The sequence below is a fragment of the Trachinotus anak genome, unplaced genomic scaffold (genome assembly GCF_046630095.1).
Source record: "Trachinotus anak isolate AG129_WGS33_773 ecotype Australia unplaced genomic scaffold, CSIRO_AGI_Tana_v1 ptg000012l, whole genome shotgun sequence".
NCBI classification, from domain to species: Eukaryota; Metazoa; Chordata; class Actinopteri; order Carangiformes; family Carangidae; genus Trachinotus; species Trachinotus anak.
Window position 1 is genome coordinate 1,058,688 of NW_027273863.1, and position 22,243 is coordinate 1,080,930.

General features: G+C 39.3%; 1 protein-coding gene across 1 annotated transcript in view; it reads right to left on the reverse strand.

Moving 5' to 3' along the window:
* LOC139628980 (cadherin-12-like) overlaps window positions 1-22,243 on the reverse strand; it is a 95,005-nt gene that overhangs the window by 67,503 nt on the left and 5,259 nt on the right. The window contains exon 2 of the mRNA XM_071491275.1: window positions 7,313-7,968. Within this exon, the coding sequence (XP_071347376.1) occupies window positions 7,313-7,606 (294 nt within the window). The 5' untranslated portion in view covers window positions 7,607-7,968. The remainder of the gene's footprint in view (window positions 1-7,312; window positions 7,969-22,243) is intronic.

A 22,243-nucleotide genomic window follows, 5' to 3' on the forward strand; every position in this document is an offset into this window, starting at 1 on the left:
TGGATGCTGCAGTTTGTGGTGTTGCATTATGATTCTATTATACTATTATTTTGCCAACAATATTTATATGAGTGAGGGAAGACTAAATATTAGAAACACGTCTCTGTGTAATGCAATACAGTTCAACAGCACCACAGACTACATGCTTCAAAATGATCATGTGGCCATAAAGGGATGCAATCAGCACCTCTCTAAAAGATTCAACAAAAACTAAACATTATAATATGAACAGGAAGGTAAGATTTAGGTAGGATAAAGCAATTACAACAGTTTAGCTCTGATTTTCTACCATATTGTAACACTGATGGTATTTTTAAACATACACATTGTTTGCTCTTGCTTGAATCAGTGGATGAGTCAGTACATTTTCCCCTTAGTTTTTCTTTTCACACAAAAAAATTAAGTGAACCAAAATGACTCCTTAAAAGGCACCCACCTGTAAAGTTATCACCTCATTAAACGGACCTTACCAGTTGTCACTGGAAGCATAGATGTGAGTGAAAAGCCACAAACTTGATAACACAGACACACACACATTTACCTTAAATCTTTCTGAGAAGTGCAGTAACAAAGCCTAATCTTGTCACCGACAGTGATAGGTAAGGAAGTGAAGGTAAGTGAAGGTAAGGAATCTAATCCAGTCTAATCACACGTGAAAACACGCACGTGCACGCACACACACACACCAATATATGTCTTCAGCTGAGAGTCAGTGTATGAGCTTGGCCCATGACTTTTCCACAGTATGTATCCTGTCACAGTGGAGTGGATCTGTTCTGTCCAGAGTAAAGTAACCCTTACTGTAGAGGTGTTCATGCAGTGGAAGAACGGCTCTGTGAGTCTGACATTTTCTTCCTCACGGCATTCATCACCCCTTCCTGCTACATTTCACCTGCTTTCCTGTAATTAAACACAGTTCTGCAATTTCTGCAGTTCTGAAAAAAACAACTAAAGGCAAGATTTAGAAAAAAGATCCACTCATTGCTTCCAGCAATTTTAAGCTAATTGAGCAACATTTAGACCTACCAGAGATCTTCGTCAGGCATTGTCAAATCCTATACAATTCAGGTTGCACTCCTGTAACCAAAACTGAACAACTGAAGACTGGGGAAATGCAGCCTGATCTGATGAATCTGAAATTCTGCTGAGTCTGCAAATGATAGGGTCAAATTTGATGTCAACAGCATGAATCCATGGACCCAACCTGCCTAGTGTCCAGTCCTGGCTGGTGGTGCTGCAATGATGTGGTAATAATGTTGTCTTGGCATATTTGGGGCCCTTAGTACCAATCAATTATGGTTTGAATGAGTGCTGTTGCTGACCATGTTCATCCCTTTATAGCCAGTTTACCATCTTCTAATGGCTACTCCCAGCATGATAATGCTCCATGTCACAAAGCAAAGGTTGTCTCAAACTGGCTCCATGAACATGACAGTGAGTTCAGTGAACTTCAGTGGCCTCCTTAGTCACCAGTGTAGCTATGTTAACCCTATCCCTAAAGCTGCAGATATTATGTGATGTAATCATGTCAACATGGATCAGAATTAAATAAAAATCTCAAAGGAATGTTTCCAACATCTTGTGGAATCCATGACACTAGTGACAAGTGAGGCAAGTAAGGCCCTAAGCAGTGTTCCTGGTGTTCCTAATAAAAATACTAATAATACTTTCCTTATTGTCCTTATTTACATATGTTAAGTGACAATACATTGTCCACATTTAATTGTGGTGGAACATTTAGTATTGTCATTGCAAATTATGACATTTTGTTTACGTGCCACCTACCAATTTATGCAATTAATTCTTTTTGTTCAATACAGATGATATAAGTAGGTCAGTGAGGAACTGTACTTGACCTTCACAAAAATAAATAAATAAATAAATTGACATATTTGTGGCCAATGCTGCTGTTATTTACATAGTGCAGCATCTTTGGCAGAGCAAGCACTGAGCAAAACTGTGTGAAGTGTGTAATGCAGAAGTAATGTATGAATTGGGAAGAGGTGTGCCAGAATTTCAGATTTTGCTCAACCAGCAGGTGGCACCCCAAAATAATCATCTACTATGTTTGTGACTAAAACTGGTATTGTTAACAAGACAGTTTTGGTGTAGCGGCTCAGACACACCTTTGGTAATGAGGAGACATGATAATGCACTGCATATGTAAGGTCAGCATCTTGACTGCTTGAGATGAATTAGGTGTTTGATGGCCCAGCTGTGCTCTGGGAACCAGCTGAGAACTGAACCAATAGAAAGAGACCTTTTGTTTCAGCATCTCATTTATTTCAATATGCTTTTAATCAAAACTAGTAAAAATTGACACATATACTCTTCTTTCATCCCCACCTGCCACAAGGGAATATTGTCCTTGTAACTCAAAAACATACATATACAGTAGTTGTTTTTGAATGTGTGTCATGTTTTGCCATTAATTCATGGAAAATTGCTATGTTACACAACCATTCCAGAAACTTCAATTCAATTCAATATCATTTCTTTACAATTAAACTGCAAGGAACTGTGGCTGAAATGTCTCTGGTTGGATTATGGTCAGAGGCAACATGTGTTTTGAATGAATGAAGCACTAGATTTATAAACAGTGGCAGAGTCACCAGGAGGTAGCTGGAAAAGCAGATGTGCAAAGAGTGGAATCTGCAGCCAGAGCCCTGTCTGTGGTTTGGCTTAGGCGACAAAGTGCTTTGGTTAAGTTAGGGAAATACAAAGAATTGGTGAAATGTAAATAAACACTTTTCTCTGTATTACTCCAGACCATACTGTGGTCACTACACTAAGTGGCAAGATCAGACACTTTGGTGGAAAACAGTTGCGTTGTCTGTGAACATTTTATTGATATGTTTAATTCAATTCAATTCAATTTTATTTGTATAGCGCCAAATCATAATATACATTATCTCAAGGCACTTTACAGGGTAAGGTCAAGACCTTACTTTGTTACAGAGAAAAACCCAACAGTTCCCACAACGAGCAAGCGCTTGGCGACAGGGGGGAGGAAAAACTCCCTTTTAACAGGAAGAAACCTCCAACAGAACCGGGCTCAGGGTGGGCGGCCGTCTGCCTCGACCGGTTGGGTTTAGGGGAAGATAGAAAGAGGGGGAGGGGGAGGAGAGGGGAGAGAAGAGAGAGAGACCAGGAACAGCTGTGTCGGTAATAATCAGTAATGTTTAGTATCAACACATTTGTACCTTATACATAAATTAGCACCTTTTTGTCATTATGTTAATATAAACTGTAATCTTGTTCCAACTACATCTTCTACAAAACACATCTGCTGTTGCAGTTTAGTTGTAAGGGAATATAATTTTGATTGGTCACCTTAGTAGAAATCACATATACATTAAATGACAAATCCATTCATTTCTTTACCATATTAAAGTCTATTAACAACTAATGATATAATCCATTGATGTAAAAGGATAATCCTGGTGATATTCAATAGTTTTCTTATTGTCCCATGTGCTGACCCAAACCAAAAATATCCTACAAACAAGTACTGTGAGTGTATCTGAAGTCTGATACATCTTATTCCTCTGTGTCATAGAGCTCCATTGTTGTTCAAACTATTTAACAGCACATCAGTGCGTGACACAGTTGCACTGGATGACTTATTGATGACAAGTACTGAGACACAAGATCACACATTTTACTATTTGTCGACAAGAACAAAACAATATGACAGCGTTATCCTATAAGTCTGCATTTGCAGTTGATTGATTTTCATGCCAAAAACAAAGTCTGAAATGGTTTCATATAAAGTATGCAACCAAAACTGTTTACACTGTTTACGTGGACCTGTGGGTCCCTGCTAACCAGTTTTAAAGTGCTAACCGCCAATCAGACTGGAGATAAAACAGCCCATGAGAGATGATCTGGCTGGGCTGTGGCTGTGATTATGGCACACTGTCACACACTTACTAAAAGTGAGAGACAGAGATTATCACTGTGCACTTATGTGGATGATTGCAAAAAATAAAAAAAATTTTGCTTGCACAAAATTTCAAATTCTTCTTACATGACAAAAATTTCTTTACAAAATATAATTTATGTACTAGCAAAAAAATCCTCTGTACTCAAGATATTGCACCATTCACTGAATAATGGGGCACATATATAATTCCATACATGTTAATATCTATGCTCGATGCAGTTAACTCTGTTATGGGGAACAGGTGTTGCAGAGGTCTCAATTTAAGATGTTCCTTTTTTTGTGGCCTCTTTGCCTGTTAGACGTAAATGGTAACTGATGAGACATACAAGTGTTAAATTGTTTCCCACTTTTTGTTCCCTGGCAAGACTCCTGCTCTGCCTCAAGCCACTAAACTTGCATGCCAGATCCAACCAGAGGTTTTAGCACTAGAAGCTCTGACTGAAACTCCAAGTGGTATAAGGTCACCTAATTCCGCCTGACCCCCTCCTTCCACACAGGCCTGCCTCCTCCTGTGATAATAAACCTGTGGCCCTGCTATTAGCACCAACAGCAGATTAATCAGGAGCCCCTGGGCACAAATCCTCTCTGGCTGGGCATGAGGAGAGCCTAGCTTATTCAGTCTGACTGCCTCTTCAACCCAGGCACGTGTCCTCCCCACTGCCTGTAGTTAGGCCAACGGAGGACTACAGAGCTTAGAGATGTTTGCCTGTAAAACTACTCTCTCCACTCCCAACCACCACAAATGTTTACTTGAACGAAATAGTAAGCTGAGTAAAAATCAAGGACCCTAATCACCCTGAAAAATCAATATGTCCAGGTATGGTAATGATGACAGTTCATGGTGCTAGCACACCTGAAAAGTTCGAACATTAGAGGATGGTTAGGTTTCTCAAAATGAGAATCTAGGGTTGGATCCACAACATATGTCACTTACAAGCAGGTGGAAGGATATATTTTCTTATGACACTTATTGTGTACTGAAAAGTTACACAGAGCTGCCTGTGTTTCATTTTCTGTATTCTAGTCCAATCACAACAGATACAATGAAAAGCTGTCTGTCAGTCCATGGCATGCAAACATACCTATTTCACTAATGCAGCAGCAGAATAGCTCTAAAACTTTGCAAGATACAGGCAGGTTGATTAAGAACAGAGAATGGACATAGCAATGCGTTCCACAGTATATGGGATGGATAACATAACCCTATACCACAGTTTATTGTAGTTAGCTGTATTGTTGCTGACAATATACATCCCTTTATGGCCACAGTTAACCATCTTCTAAGGTCTGGAATATTGCTGTCTGTCCAAGCATCCGTGCTTGTAACAGCTGCATTGTGAATGAAAACTTACTTCAGCATGACGCAGCCAGTAGGAGGTCTCCCCCTGGGGTCAGACCACAGAAATTAGACCCAGAGTTGTAAACGAAGGTGATCTTGCATACTCATGTAAATAAATAACATGTGAACAGGGGAAGAGGTCTGTATTTTGCTTTTGCTGCAATCGTGGCAGAAAAAGAGACAGCTGCGCCATTGTGGCCGCCATTTCGTTGACCTTATCTGACCCTTAGACCTCACGGTTACTGTACTCGCATGACCGCACCAAATGAACGCAGGATTAAAAGCAAGTATATTCCAGGCTTAATGGTTATATCCATTTCTTCATCACATGCAGGATAACACTCTACTGGTTTCATGACCGTGACGGTCAGTTGCGTCATGACAGTGGTCTCCCCAGTCACCAGCTCTGAATCCAGTAGAACACCTTGGGGATGTGGTGGAACTGGAGATTGGCAGCGTGAATGTACAGCTGACAAATTGCTCATTGAGTATAGACTGCTGTGACAGTAGGAATGGCATAAATCGAAAATTACTGTTGTCCTGTTGTCAGTGATGAAATACTGAAGTGAAAGACTTGCAATGATTCACCTATTTGTAAGCATTGTTTGGTAATTGATTTTATTAGTCAGAAATGTCGACACATGACTTTGGGAACTACAGTAATGTATATAAAGTCTCTGTCTTTTTGGGTTTTGGCAGATGTTGCTCAGAAAAACAAATATCGCATGATAAGCTAATACTGTGATAAAGAGAAATCTGGTCCCTAGTTCTTTGTATGTGGATAAATGAGTGAGTCTAATATCCTTGTCAGTTATTTAATATAAACCCTTTTCAGCTTTTCAAATTCTTTGGCACTGACAAAGAAATGAGCTGAGACTTTGGTGCTTGCCTGTTTAATAATTGTGGCAAGCATATGCTCCCGTTAGCATTGTTAGCACAGCTCGGTGTGTAGGTAGGCATACTGCTTAAAAGCTAATCCAAGGCTAGTTTATTCACTGGCTAATTAGCTAGTTCATGAGCTAAGCTAAGCTAAGATACTTGCTAATTAGTGCAAACATACACAACCCTGTTTCCAAAAAAGTTGGGACACTGTGTAAAATGTAAATAAACAGAATGCAATGATGTGCAATCATGTGGCCTTCATAGACCCAGAGTGGCTAGCCATCTGCGATGTACCCACCTGTCGCTCAAAGCAGCCATGCCCTCACTTGTACATAACTGTCAGCCTTAATAACATTTATATGGGTGAGTTGTGTAAGAATTCAACCCCCCATACAGCTGTTATGAAGGGGAGAATTCACTATTGAGATCAAAACTGTTCTTTGAACTGAGCTATAAACATGTTTATTTCAGAGTACTGGTTCTGCTTGTGAACAATAGATGATGGTGCAACCCCGGTCATATCAAAGTGAGGAAGATCTGCTGTTGGGTATCAGTGCAGAGCGCAAGAGTTTTCATTAGCACAGCCACTGACACTGAGTCAGCCACTGCCAGTTACAAGCTAACAAACAGCATAAACCAATAACTATTCTTATTGCTCTAATATGTTGTCTAGTCTCAAATTTCGTTGCACAACAAACTCCTCACTCCTCAACAACCTCCTGACTCTGGGTCTGAGTCAGGCTCAAACATGTGGCTGAATCTCTCCAGTTATTCTCCCACTGACCATCTTGATCGTCTCTGCTCTTTCACCTTCAACCTAGCGTGAGCAGCAGTGGTAGGCGTACAGATTTCTCAACGATTAAGTGTATCTGTATCTCTGATATTGATTTCTCAATGATGAAGTGTAGATGTGTTTCCAGCTCCAGTTTTCACTTTTTTCACTTTTTGTGTGGGAAAACCATGTTAAACAAAATATTAATCACAGCAGAGTATTTCTACATAGTTTAAAACATGTCTGGAGAGGAACTTTAAGTCTTACTTAAAGTAGATAGACAGAGAATCAATAAAGCATCTAAGTGTCTATCTATATATGTAATACACATATATAGATATTAAAAGCTCAGATATGAGAAATATTTACCCACCTTTCCAACATATTGTGGCTCAGATCCCATGTACTCCTCCAGGACAAAGAACTGGTTCCACACCCATCCTCTTTTAACACGCTGCACCCTCAACATCCCATGTCTCCTTAGCCTCGTCCTGCCTGTTAATGATGTCACTTCCTCCATAGACCCCCTCATATATTTAGTGACCCTGGTGGACATCACTGCACCTTTAGTTCTTCTCTCGAGAGCTTGCACAGTGAATTGGGAGCTGTAGTCCAGCAGGAAGCAAGAGCCCACCAGAAACAGAGTGACATATTCCCTTGTGATCATCAGGGAGTATTGTTGTTAAAAACAAAAGGTACTGAAGTTCAGAAAGCTGGCTACTTCCAGGTTGGAAATGGACATACATCCAAAGCTGAATTTAGGTCCAATATTCCAGTATGATCCAAGATGATGACAGGAAAATCTGTTAGTGTAGTATCCTTGCTGAAATGTGTAAGTTACTGAAGATCATTATGTTGGCTGAGGGGAACTCACTGACCACTTTCATTTGATGTTTGCATGGGTTGTGTAAAAAGGTTTGTGTTTATTGTCAAGTTCTGTGTATGGCTCTGTGATATCCCCTTGACGATAGTTGGCCTCAAACCGTGTCTGCTTTTGAATTCTTTTTCATCAGCCCTCAGTTTAGACACCTGGAGGAAAAAAAAGGAAGTTAATAAAGTTGAGTGTGAAAGTCCATTCTTTACCAAAAACAGAAAGAAAGAAAAAAAAATCTTATCTGAAGCAGAAGTTTGTTTTGTTGTGTTCCATGATAACAGTTGTGCTATTTCCATGATAAGTGAACTTCATACAGTTTATATATCGTATATCTCCACTTTCCTATTATCAGGAAATAATGAAGCAGTTTCAGTAAGGAGCTGCTTGGACATGCATCCAAAGCTGGATTTGAATTCTGATATTCCAGTATGATCCAAGCATAGACTACACTCATGATATACTCATGCTGCAGTCATTGTCATCAACATATCAGGCCAAGGACCAAGGATCTCAAATCTGACCAGAGGTCACTAATTAGAGAAAGTATTTAGCATGCAAGTGTGGCAGTCTTGCTGGATTAGTCTGTCAGTTGATGCATAGTACTTGCACGTGCAGAAGGGGCTGTTTGTTTATGCAGGGTGCTTTTTGGCAGCCTCATTATTTGTGCATTTTTTAATGAGATGATGGGAATGTATTAAATTATACCAGGGATTTTCAATGTCTATCAAAAATTGAGAAAACTGTATGGGTAGAGTATTACATTTATATATGGCAGCAGTACAACAATTCTTGTAAATTCAGAGACTCAAAGAGACACACAGCACACTGGGTTGATTTAAGAAGACAGAGTCTTTACTGAAGCTTAAGCAGGTCATACACAGGTAAGCAGTGCAAACAGGGCAAACAGGAGTAGATATGCACACACAGGTAACACAGACAACCTGGCAAAGGGGAAGGGTAAACAGGGGAATATAAATACATGGGATTGATAGAAATAAAGGCCAGGGGCAGGTAAGTAATTAGAGGCAGGTGTGAATGATGAAAGGCAGGAGACCTACGAGGGTAGGAACTGAAAGGGCAGGACGTATTCCCGGTTCTTGGGGTTAGTCCACACCAAGAATGGCTGCTCCACCCCCTCCAGCCAGTGCCTCTATTCCTCCAGTGCCAGCTTGGTGGCTGACAGTTTCCGGTTCCCAACATTGCAACCCCTCCATCTACCATGGATGTTCCATGTTCTACTAGCACCTCCACATCCAAGGCATCAACCTTGATGGTGAACTGGAGCATGGGATCTGACACAGTGAGAACAGGGGAGAAGGCAAACTGATGTTTCAGGGTCCGAAAAGCTTCCAGACTGCTAAATTTGTAGGCTAACCTATGTCTTGATGTAATGGGTGTCAGACTAGTTGTAAATTCTGGTTAAAACTCTTCACTTTTCAGATAATTAAATTAAATTATTCTGTTATTCATGGCAACTGTCTAAAGCTGTCTATGTTTAAATATAGGGCAGACAGAAGCAGTGCTGCAGCAACAGTGCTGGCAGAGTGGACACACACATGCACGCAACAGCAGCAGTTCCACAAGGTAAGCAGTGTGGACGAGGTGTGAGGTTCATCAGTTCATTCCTGCTTGCTCTATTACTGCTGGTCAAGCTGACTGAGGCCACCAGATAACACCCTGAGGCTTCCCCGCTGTCACTTTCCTGTAGTGGAAACACTTTGCCATGTTGTCCACCAGCAAATGAAATACAGATTAAATCTAAAAATGTCTCCAGACGGAACAGTTTACAGACCTTTGGATCAGCAACTGTAAGATGTCAGCAGGCCCTAAACAATAATTCCAGCTTTTCCTGTTTAGCCTCGACTAACTGCTGTGGATGACAGAGTCAAGCTCTGTAATTCTTGTTTCTTGTTTTCATCTCATTTCCAGTAGAGTGGCTGTGTACAGCACAGCATCTCTTCCAGCTGAGAGAAGGTGGGTGATGTGAAGCTGGTCCACTATTTCTTTTTAACTATCCTAAACCAGACGATAGTTCTGTGGTGCACAAGAAAACTGACCTTTAACTGGCAGAAAAATCAAAGATGAATACAGAAAATTTGTTCCAGAGTTGTCATGCAAGATAATACTGCTTCCAAAAATCCACATACTGCTTTAGGTCATAAGAGACTTTTCTGTGCTTTGCTGCACATTACACTGTCACATGACCAGGTAGTCATGGATCAGAGCTCACTGATACAAGAGATGGTTTAAAATGCCTCTTGGGGCTGCTTCTCTCTCTCTCTCTCTCTCTCTCTCTCTCTCTCTCTCTCTCTCTCTCTCTCTCTCTCTCTGTGTGTGTGTTTGTGTGTGTGTGTGTTCACCAGAGAGCTTTTAGCAAAGGTCTGGCACATAACCTTGAAGAGTATTAAAATAATTTTTTAAAGGAAAACAAAAGTGGAGTGGTACTGCAAAATAGATATCCTAGTTGCAGGTCTCTATGACCTGGAGCTGTTGTATGACTGGCTACACCACAATTACTGATGTCACTGTAAATATTTTTCACTTTGTCAGAACATATGGATTTCTTTAGTAATATCACAGAAAATAATTGTAGCATACCCAGAGCATGTCTCAGACCTGCTCCGTCTGTCAGTAAACCCTCCGTATTCTGGAATACTAATAAAACTGACACTGCTACAGTAAACTTTGAAGTAAGGATGTGAGGCATTTTCTGCAACCTGCTGTTTAATGGGTGTGACCTAAAAGACCTAAAGTGTTTAAATCCAACGCCTGAATCATCGTTGGTGAAGATCGAATGAGTTAGAAAATAAAAATATAACTTATCCAGAGCTCGTCTACGGATAAATAACTGATCAGACATCTTCAAAATTACACATCAGACATGCTAATGTTAGCTTCTAGTTCAGACAGACTGACTGTTATGTGTTGCCAAGCAAGAGAAAACAGACAAAAATTATAGAATTTTAATCATGTGATAAAACATATGATTAATCACGATTAACTGTTGAAATTTAGCGATTAAGAAAAAAATGTATCGTTTGACAGCCCTTGTCAACACCAATAGAGAGCAGCACACAGCTGCTTTCCAGAAAATGTGACATAGGATATATAGGACACAGGATCTTGAATCACAATTCAAACATCTACATATATGTACAAATGTATTCAATTAATCTATAGCAATTCTGGCAAAACCAGCTTCACTCAAGGATGTTAGGATTGTTTCTACACAAACTGGAACTGTACGCCTCCATGACTCAGGCTAGTTTCAGATTACATCCCTGTTTATCCAGAGTCATATAAAAAAAAATAACCATTATGTCAAATTTTGTCATAATTGCTGTGTGAAATCTTGAGTAATGACTAAAAAGTGTTGGCCAACCAGTCCAGCTTGTTAAAAAGGTGCACTCCCAAGTACTACCTCAATGTCCACGCCCTCAATGTTGACTGGTTGCAGTTGGGGGGGGGGGGGGCTTAGACCTATGTGTGTCAGTGCACTCAAAGCAATCCTTCAGAGACTCACTGGCGTCTGGTGTCCACCTCCTGAAAGTATGGTTAGTTGTAGGCAGCCTCCTTACACTGGGCATGTAAGAGGGCTGAAGGAAGACCAGACTGTGGTCTGATCTACCAAGTGGTGGAAGAGCTATAGCACTGTATGCCTCCTTAACACTGGCATACAGAAGGTCCAGTGTCTTATTTTCCCTTGAGGGACAATCAACATTATTGTACAACAAATGCATCAGGGTGCTGATTCTATAATCTCGCGACAGTGTCATGGATGACATAACACGCTTCTGCTGCTGCAGCTCGAGGTGGGATGTGCACAACAATGGCGATGATGTAGGAAAACTCCCTCGGAATATAATAAGGTCGAAGACCAAGTGCCAGTTCAATGTCTCGACAGCAGGTATCCTTGACAGTAATACGTCCGGGGTTACACCATCTGTTGTTCACAAACACAATCAGCCCCCCACCTTGCCTCTTACCGCTTGCTCTCACATCCCTGTCAGCCCATATCGCAGTGAAGCCGGTTAAATCCACACAGGAATCAGAGATGTTATTATCCAACCAGGACTCCGTGAAACACATCAGATACTCTCCCAGTAAGCACAGTGATTTTTCACAAGTGCCTCAAGCTCCTCAAACTTGTTGGTCAGGGAATTGACGTTCCCCATTGGGATAGACGGTATGCAGGGCTTGTATCTCCGTCTCCTAGCTTTAAAACTTAGTGCCAGATCTACAGCCCTGGTATGGCGCCCTCTAGTCCTCTACAAGATCCTTCCTTGTTTACCAAATCCTTTCCAAAGTTGAATTGTCTCAGTTACTTTGTGAGGATTTAGGAGAAAACTTTTTGTTAGAAACTTTTAGTACGACTTAAAAAAAGCTAAAAAAGCTTTGTGAATATGGGCCCTGATTCTGATCCTGATTGGTTTTTTACTCTTTTCATGGAATTTGTTGACAGTAAGAGAAATATGGATGCTCACTATGCATATGCTATGAGGCCAGTTTCAGAGAGAAGAATTTACAATCAATGTTTTGGACATCATTGGTGCTCCTGTCCTTTGTGGAATATACCAATCAGCAGATCTTCATCATCTCCAATCAGCTGTGGAGTGCTGTGATAAGTCACTCACAGGCCTCCTGCTGTGTTTCATCATCCAGCCCAGTTCCTGGTCTCCCTGTTTTGCGATTTTCTTGCAGCCCTTACAATTTAAAATGTTCAAGCCAATTATGTAAAATGTTGATGATGAAATGTAATTGTGTGCTAAGCACACAGAAGATTCAAATTCTCGTTTAGCTTTTATGAAATGTAGTCTGTGCTGAGGGTGGTGTTTAAAGAAAGATCATTGTGTCATTTGAATTCTATTTCACAGTCAAGTACACACAATGTTAAGACAGCATTTCAACTCCACAGCCTATAATTATATCATACATAACGAGAAACAAACTGATAAAATGATCTAAATCATATTAAGATGTTAAGATGGTCATTTTTGTAAGTCAAAATAATTATTTTTATATTGCTTGTTTTTATGCTTTTCAAAAATAACAAAAAAACATCTATATCACACATAGCTTATGCCACAACAGCTGATTTTAACACATTAGACGAATACCTGCGAGTGCTAGCTGACATCAGTGTGTGTGTGTTTGTGTGTGTGTGTGTGTGTCTGTAGTGTTGTAGTAGCATGCTTATCCAGGCAGTTGCACTGCAGTGATCTTTAAAGAGCCAGACAGTGTCACAGTGATTCAGACTCAGCAGCCACCAGGCCACAGCAGCAATATATAATATTTTAGACAAAGGGTCGAGGGAACTGCTTTGTGTGTTTGTGTGTGTGTGTGTGTGTGTGTGTGTGTGTGTGTAAGAGTGCAGATGCACTATGGATTCTTCCAAGTATTCATGCTTCAGCACACCATTGCCTACTGTACTGATAAACACAACAGCTATCTTCTAGAGCTGACACTGGACACTGAGGGACAACACCTCAACAACATGAGTGAGTGCCAAATATCTGCTTCAGCATGACTGGCTGCAGCAGCATTTGAGACTGCGAGGTCAGCTGGCAACAGTGATGTTTTTAAAGAGGAGCCAGTTGTTACAGTACATGTTCCTGGTTTAATTTCCCATTTCAAAGTTTTCTTTTACTGACATTCCCAGTGTTCATCTGCATAGAAACACCAGTCTCATGGGTAATTTGCGTTATGGTCATCAGATTTAATTCATAATAAATAAATGTTTTTTTCCCCCATCTTTTTGGTGATGGCTCTAAATACTATGGTATAAGATATTATATTTTTTTATAAGATATTCTGATACATACAGATAATACAGTGTCATGATGGTGACAAATGATAAAAAGCGTATGACAAAGCTAGTTTGAGTACATTCCCCTATTTTTCATCTTCAACATTCTTTAGTGACACTGGAGAGCATATACTTTCCACTGAAAATAGTTGGTGAGTGAGAACTATAAAGCTGATGCCACACCCATTATTATATATAATACATATTATATATAATATTATATATAATACATCCATGGTTAACTAGTGACACAATAACTGACACAACAAGGGCCAAAAGAGTAGATGAGACTAACAAACCTATACAACTTGTTGTAAATCAGCTTACAAAAAAATACTTTTTCAACTCTTATCTACTCCTAGCGAATACAGCTTTCGCTAGGGTGGTCCATGTCAACTGAAATTGACTAGAGCCTGTAAGAAAAATATTCTTTTTCACCTGCCAAAGCACTAAGAGGCAAGTGCAAATGTAGTTTTGACAGGATTTTTTACAAGTGTTTTTTTTTTTGTAAAACTTATTTCAGCCAAAGAGCCTGTCCAATTATTCTTTGTCACCTGCCAAAGCCCAAAGAGTTGCAAGTGAATTATTTATTTTTATTTTTATTTTATCAGGTTTTTAAAATATGAGTAAAATGGTCAAGGTCATACTATCATTTCTTTCTTTTGGCTAGATATGTGTTCGTGAGGAAGTCAGATGAGATGGTATAAAGAGCAACACATAATGAGCAAGTCATTGTGGATGTATGGGTTAAACATTGGACCTTCACCCTGGACAATGGGGTACAAATCCTGTTATATTAGTTGATTTATTTATATTTATATTATTTTTAGTTTATTTAGGATTACTGCCTCACACCTTTGCATCCACCAACCAGTTAAATTGCAGGAAATATGGTAAACAATCTCTACTTTTGTTCCGGAGTTACATCATTGAAGAGGTGTTTTGAACATTATGATGTCATAGTGACCATTTGGGTGAATAATGTAATCATTTCATTTTTTTAAATTATTGTATTAAGACATTTGTGTTTAATTGTCATAAGTAGTGTGTGAATTCTTGAGTTGTGGATTAAAAGGTGTAGGTCAAAGTTTAGGTCAAAGTAACTCTAACCTTTAACCACAAAATTGCAATCATTCATACTTGAGTCCATATGGACGGCTGTGCTAGATGTAATGAAATTCTCTGAGATATCACATTCATAAGAATGGGACGGACATGAGGTTAGAATGATGTTGACCTCTGACCACCAACATCTGATGAATACGTCATTGAGTCCATATGAATGTTTGTGGCAATTTGAGGACATGTCTTCAAGGCGTTCCTGATATAATGCTTTCACAAGAATAGGACGGACATCTCGTTACTGTGACCTTGACCCCTGACATTTGACCACCAAGTAATCATTGAGGTTGGATGAACATTTGTGCCAAATATGAAGACACCCCCTCAAGGGAGTCCTGAGATAACAAGTTCAAAAGCAAGACGAAGCAAAAGGGCTGCACTGTATCCAAGGACAAGTTACTCATGGTCATGACACCTAATTTGACCCAGTACAGTCCAGTCAGACATTTGGTTGGACATCAGTGAAACTCCGTATTAGGTGTATAACAGGATACAGGTGTCAAATTGTGAACCAAAACCCATTTTGTTTTCTCTGCCAACAGAAACACCAAGTCTGGGTTTTCTTTTTTTTCCCCTTTCTGTTTTATTCAACCCACAACTACAGAAAGCTGCAGAAGGAAGTGAAAATCTTTCCTTTTTCATTCCTCATAACAATTTTGATTAAAAAGGTCACAAGGCAAGTACTCTGCAAGATTTCCATGTATAATACTACAGCAAACAATTATTAGGTAAAAAGACTCACCATCCCTGATTGTAAATATGATGAAATATGAACAAGCAACTTTGCTAACAGCAATTCAGGAACTATTTATAGATGAGAATGGCTGATCTCTGCAAGTGCAAGCAAAAACACACAGTGTGAGTTGCTTTAACAAAAGGCAGAGCTGATGATGTACAACAGAGGAACAGAGAAAAGGACAGCATGGGAGATAAAGGATGGAGAAAAGAAAGAACAACTGATTGGTATGATTCTGCACTGGCATATTACATTTATTAACGCCAACACTTAATTTGACACAACATATCTAATATCATGTCTTTAGTATTACTGTTATTGCATGTAATAAAGTGGGATAACATCTACCCACTACTGCCTTTTTTCTATTCATATGTAGCAGTAAGCTAAAATTCATATCTACTGTTGATATTTATACAAAATTTCCTGTCTTTCTTAATAAATGTGTTTTAATGTGAAACAACTGCTGCAAGTATTGAAAATGCTAACAAGACTAGTAAAAATCAGAAGCCATGCAACTTGTATTACACAAACATAATCTTTGTTGATTGGTTTAAAATGGTTTACAGTGTCCTGATAAGGACAGGAAATTGATGCGTGCCGTTATGTTGTTGTACCTTAATAAACATTGTGGGATTTTTTTTGTAAATCCTCAAATAAAAACTATCATTAAAAAACTGGCCAAAAACCATGGTCAAATAAAGGCTGATCCCAGTAAGTGTGGAAAACAAAACAAAACCGAACAAAACATCGAGGTGGGGTGGGATTTGGTTAAAGCAGTCAGTGACTTATAAATATACATTTGTAACCAGCCACACTATTACGGTCCATTTTATATTAACGTGCATTAGGCTGCTGGTGGAAGCAGTACATGTGATTATACACCTAGAGACACCACAGTAATTGTAGTAATAAATACCAAATGCATCTACTTTGTTGTTTTTTTTTTTTTTCAATCATTACCAAAGTCCCATCAAATGAAATGATTTCACAATAAAAGCTCACTGGGAGAGGGATGAGTTATACCTTTTTTGGTTGGCAGAATACTTTAGCTGTGATGCATTTAACTGTTGGTAGCTTAACAAATAAAATAGACTTAGGAATAGGGGCCTATCCTGAATATAAGCCTGTTTCACTTCAATGCCATCTTTGCTCAACAGTTAAGTTATACTGCTTATGAATACCAAATGTAGGATGTTTTAAAAAAGAGTTAAAAATGTAGTAACATTTTGGCAAAGTAAACATTAATACACTAAACTGGAGCAATGCCGTTTAAAGAAAACTCACGATTTTCACAGGGATGCAACATCAATGTGTTATGCATCTTCTGACCAAGTTTGGGGCAGACTGGACAAAATATAATGGAGGTACAGCAACTTCCTGTTTCGAAATTTGCCGTTCAACAAAAACTCAAAACTTTCATAATTTAGTGTGGCTGGGACTCTTATCAATCATGCCAAGTTTTGGAAAATATGTGCCAGAGTTAAAGTGAGTTGATTTTTGTGTGTGCAAAGTTTCATGTGTTTTTGAGCATGTTTAGGCCCTCAAAAAGGCGATTCATTTGGGAGAAAAATAATATCTGACAAACAAATTGCAATAGCTCATTGCGATCACAACCGCTCTGCCTATCACAGAATGACAGCATTACTGCTTTATGCGCCCTCGGTGCTCCGGCCCTAATTATAACCATTTTAATTGTGGTGAAAATCGGGACAATTTGGTCACAAATGTTGAAAACTGGGGACATTTTAGTGTTTTACAGATATTTCTAAGGACACCCACCTTGAAACCGGGATGTCTGGTAACTGTACCACATTAGCAGCTAATCAGATCCAATTGACTCTATAAGGTAGGTAAGTTTACATGCTGTTCGGTGTGCTGCAGCTGAGCAGCTAATGGACTATCTGGCTTGCAAACTGAAGTTAGAAGTGCATTTTCCCCAATTAATGTCTAGTGGCTCATCCAACAAGCTAAGGTGCAGAATAAGACATGTTTACATGTTTGTATATTGGGTAAGAAGGAGACAGGAAAGCTAATTTGGGTTGTTGTTTGAACACTGGCTCTTGTGTAACAGAATACTGTCTCGCTCAGTGCCATCATCTGCTCTGCACATGACAGAATGACAACATTACTGCCTTATGCAAGATTTAATTGGCTGTGCCAAAATAAGGTCTCTATGCACTGGAATGGTAGTCCACTGAATTAATGCAAAATGACGGGGTGCAGTCATGACACAAAATATTTAATATAAATTTCTCCCTTTTTGGTTTCTCAGTTTTTCTCAAGAGAGAAAGCATACTGAATTAGTTGCAGAGCAGATATGTTTGCTATAGCAGACAAAAGGCTGTGTTTGCCCACAGTACCAGTATTTCCTTTACCTGACTGGATGGACCCAGCACTCTGGGTTTTTTCTGGGCCATCAGACTTTTCTGTTTATATTGAAACTAGACCTCCTCGAGGAGGTATGCCTCTGCCAACCAGTCAAGTTGCAGAAAATATGGTCATGATCTCCTTATGTGTTCTGGCGCTGAATAATGGCCATAAAAGTGTTTTAGCTGAACATTATGATGACACAGTGATTAGTGTATGAATTCTTGAGTTATGAGTTATGGCCACAAACATGTTTTGTGATGTCACAGTCACCTTCACCTTTGAATTTTGACCACCAAATTCCAAAATTAGTTCATCCTTGAGTCTAAGTGGACATGTGTGAAATGTTATGAAATTCCCTCAGCAAACAAACCCTACTAGCAAACAATACCCAGCCTGGATCCCAGCTAAAAAAAAACATGTAGATGTGCAAAGAACTCTGGAGTCAATGCAAAGAGTTGACTAATCGTTCTCTCTTTTGTAAAAAGTTACTTTTAGTATGAGCACATTTAAACAAGTTGCTTTTTACTTTTACTTAATAGATTTTCACACTAGTACTTCTTCTACTTCCACATTTGTTGATATTTTAAGTTTTGTCTGAGATGCCCCAGCAACTGTACTGGTTGTTGATTGTCTCGATAGACTTACTGTCTCTGACGACTTATATCCAATGCAGATCTAATGACCCGTCTACATGAATCTATAACACTGTTGGTGCTGGTGAACGCTGCTTTACCAGAGCTTTTTGGTAATCAGCTCAACTAGCCACACTATAACCTGACAGCTGGGGTTAACTAGGTAAACTAACTGGTGTGGTATTAAACGTAATGGGTGATTATTGTCAAGGTCAAGGTCAATTTTATCTATAAAGCACATTTAAAACAACTGAGTTTGACCAAAGCTCTGTACAGTACAAGTATTAAAATAGAAAACAGATATAAAATACAACAAACAAAATACAGTGTAGCTCACAGTTTAAAATATCCACGAGTTCCACAAGGTACTGTGGTGCCAGACCATTTAATATCTTAAAAACCTTGAATAAAACCTTGAAATTGATCCAGAAGTGGACAGGAAGCCAGTGCGGGGAGGCCAGTACTAGTGTAACGTGAGCGCGCCTTTTTGTGCCAGTCAACAGGCGGGCAGCAGCATTTTGCACTAGCCGAAGACGTCATAAAGAAAACTGGTCTAGGCCCAGGTAGAGGGAGTTACAATAATCCAGTCTAGAGGTAATAAAAACTGAATAACCCTTTCCTGATCTTTGTGTGATAAAGAAGACTTTATTTTGGCAATAAGCCTTAAATGGAAGAAGGCACACATAACTACAGAGCCGATTTGTCTATTGAATTAAAATCACTCTCAAAAATGTCACCAAGGCTTTTGATATAATTACAGTTTAATGGACCCAAGGGCATTTAGGAGGATCATAAATAACTGCTGTTTTGTTTTTTCATTTAGGTTCAGGATGGTGATGGTAGGTTTAAATGTAATGGCTAATGGTCTTTATTAACTATCAAAATAACTTTTTTTGCAAAAGGCAAAGTGAATGGGTCAGGAAGCGTTTCATGAGGGGATGACAGTGTTTAGAAAGTCGATGTCAGATATTTCCAACACCAATCTCAAGGTAATAATATAAGATTCAGTTATTGGGTGACATCACACTCACACAGTGAAGCAGAGAAGTTTAATCCATATCATGGTATTTTGTTTTTTAAATTTACACAAGAAACATTCTGTCAAACATTCTTGAAGTAAGGAACATGCTGCTACGTAATAGCAAAGAGGATAAAGTAAGTGGAGTGGAGCTAAGTAAGATGTGTGCTTTAAGGCTTCCAGGCAGGGTTCTTTGGGAGGAGGCCATCTCTCCATGCCAGACTTAGTTTTCCCCCAGAGATGTCCCAGTTGTTTTCTATAGCCACAACTGAAGCCCCAGCCAACCAGCAGAGCTTTAAGAGATAACCAGTGATTTTAGATTTGACAGAGAATCAGGTGAGGCTTCTGCTGAAGGTAAATGAGAGTATTACAGTGGGCTGTACATTTTTATTAATAGTGATGCTGAATTTTCTTTGTCTGACAAATTATTTCCTTTATGAATAACCGCCTCTGCTGCTGTGGGCAAGCATTGCTGACTAAGTAGCAACATCACTGCCATTCACATCTGGCTTGTCCACTGGAGCATGAAGTTATAAACAGAATCTTTACATTAATATTGAGTAAATATATGAAATGAGAACCTTTAATGAGGTGTTTCACATTTAATTGCTGTTACATTACTACCTTATTTTCTTTCACTATGTGTCACTGTGTTTCATTTTCCCTGATTCCTCTTATCACAAGGTCATTGGCATCATTCAGGTTTTGGTTCGATCTTTTCATAAAATTTAGCACATTTAAACATTTTGCACACATCTGATAAAATATGTAAATGTTGATGAACATGGGTTGATGTCCATTAATGCAAAATTTGATCTAAACACACAGACCAGATATTTCTGGTTATTGCACAACAAACTGGACAGCATCCAGACAACCCTGAGGCAGCAGTAGCAGTAAGCTTTAAGCCTAGCCTTTTTTTTCTTTTTCACCTTAAAATGTGATTTATTCAATGCAGATTTGTAAATCAGAAAGCAATAGCTATATTTCTGCCTTCTCAGCATCCATTGCAGATGTTGATTTGCCTAGGTGGTCCCTGTGGGTGTTGCTAGGTTCAGTGGCTGATAACTGTAGCATTGGTGACTCTCAGCAATGACTCTTTGAAGTGTGTGACACCTGAAAGAGTCTTTGTGTGTAAAGGGATAAATCAGGTGCAAACAAGTGGTTAAATAATCACATTAGCTCTTTGGTGTCAACACAACTCCAAGAGTGAGCTCAGACTCACTCTCAATCAAAGGAATCCACAACTGTTCCAGTGATGGGAAATGTTAAATTTCACATATATTTATAATTATAAATATTTCCACATTTCTTGTTTGTCCCTTTCCTGTTAAAACATGACAATGCCGCAAAGCCCAGTCCATAGAGAAATCTTTTTCCTACAGTAATTTGTTGTCGAACTTGACTGCACAAACTCATCCAACACATTTGGGATGAACTGGAGCACCAACTGTAAGATAGGCCTTACCAGTCAACAGAGTAATTCTACTGAACAAAAAAAAATCCCAGAAATCCCAATTCAGTTACAGGCCATCAGCTCGACCAAAAACCAGACCTCCTCCAGGTAAGTTTGCTTTCAACAACCTCCAGACCTCTTTTATTTTACTTTTCTAAACTTCCAAAAGAGAAATGCGTGTACTTCACAAGAGCACAGAGCTTTGATATTCCCACTCTAATCTGTTCTCTCAAAGGATATTATAGCTATAGTAAAATATTATGAATACTTATGCCAAAGCAATTCACATGTATTACAGATTGTAAAGTGACTAAATGAGACCCTTCTCGGTTGCTTCCAACAGCCTGGACTGATTTCTAAAAGGATTCTGAACAAATTTTCTGTGAAAATCTGAAGGATGTGTTGTTTATGCTGGCTCCTCAATGCGCCCTCCCCTACAGCGCCAACAGAGTGCAACATTAGCTAATGTTAGCTTAGAAATGAGTCCACAAACATCAACAAATTACCTGCATGCAGCACAACACAGACTCCAACACAAATGTCATGTACAGACTCCATGTAGGAACAACAAGCAACCAAATCTAAAATTGTCCATGAAACCCATCTGGCCAAATGGGAATGTGACAGACGTTGGGGAGAAACTAGGGTCAATGTCAGCTGACAGTGATATCATGCTTTAAAACCTCCACTCTTTGCTTTAGCGCTGTGCCAATGTTGCCTAGTCTCAAACCTAGTCTCATGTATAGTTTATAGTGAAAGTGTAATGACTATCTTTAGTTAACTCATCTATCAACATGATGCAAGTCACATTCAGTGTCGTGTGTGTGTCAGGCCACAGTTTTGTCCTGTGCCCAGGATACTCACTCACAGCTTCCTGTGGAGTGTGAGCAACAGGATACTGACTGCAGTTCACATCGGTCACACAAAGGTTCTATGAATGGTACTCAGAGCTTTTGAGCATTTGGTTAGATAACAGTTTCAAAAAGCTCACTGAACAGCTAAAAACAGAAAAGTTCAGATTAGATTCCTATAGCAGGGCAAAGCAGTTTTTACCCTTCAAACAGAAAATCTATCATATAGTCCACTACACTATCTACAATGGCTGAAGGAGATATCCTGTATGCTCATGCTGCTGCCACCACCTTTAAACCACTAGATGCCATCTACTACAGTGACATGCAATGCATTACTTCAGATAGGATCACACAGCCCACTTTGAGTGTGGGTTGGCTTAAAGTTAAGTGTCCAAATATATTTATGACTTTAGAAATCGTAGGTTGACAAAAA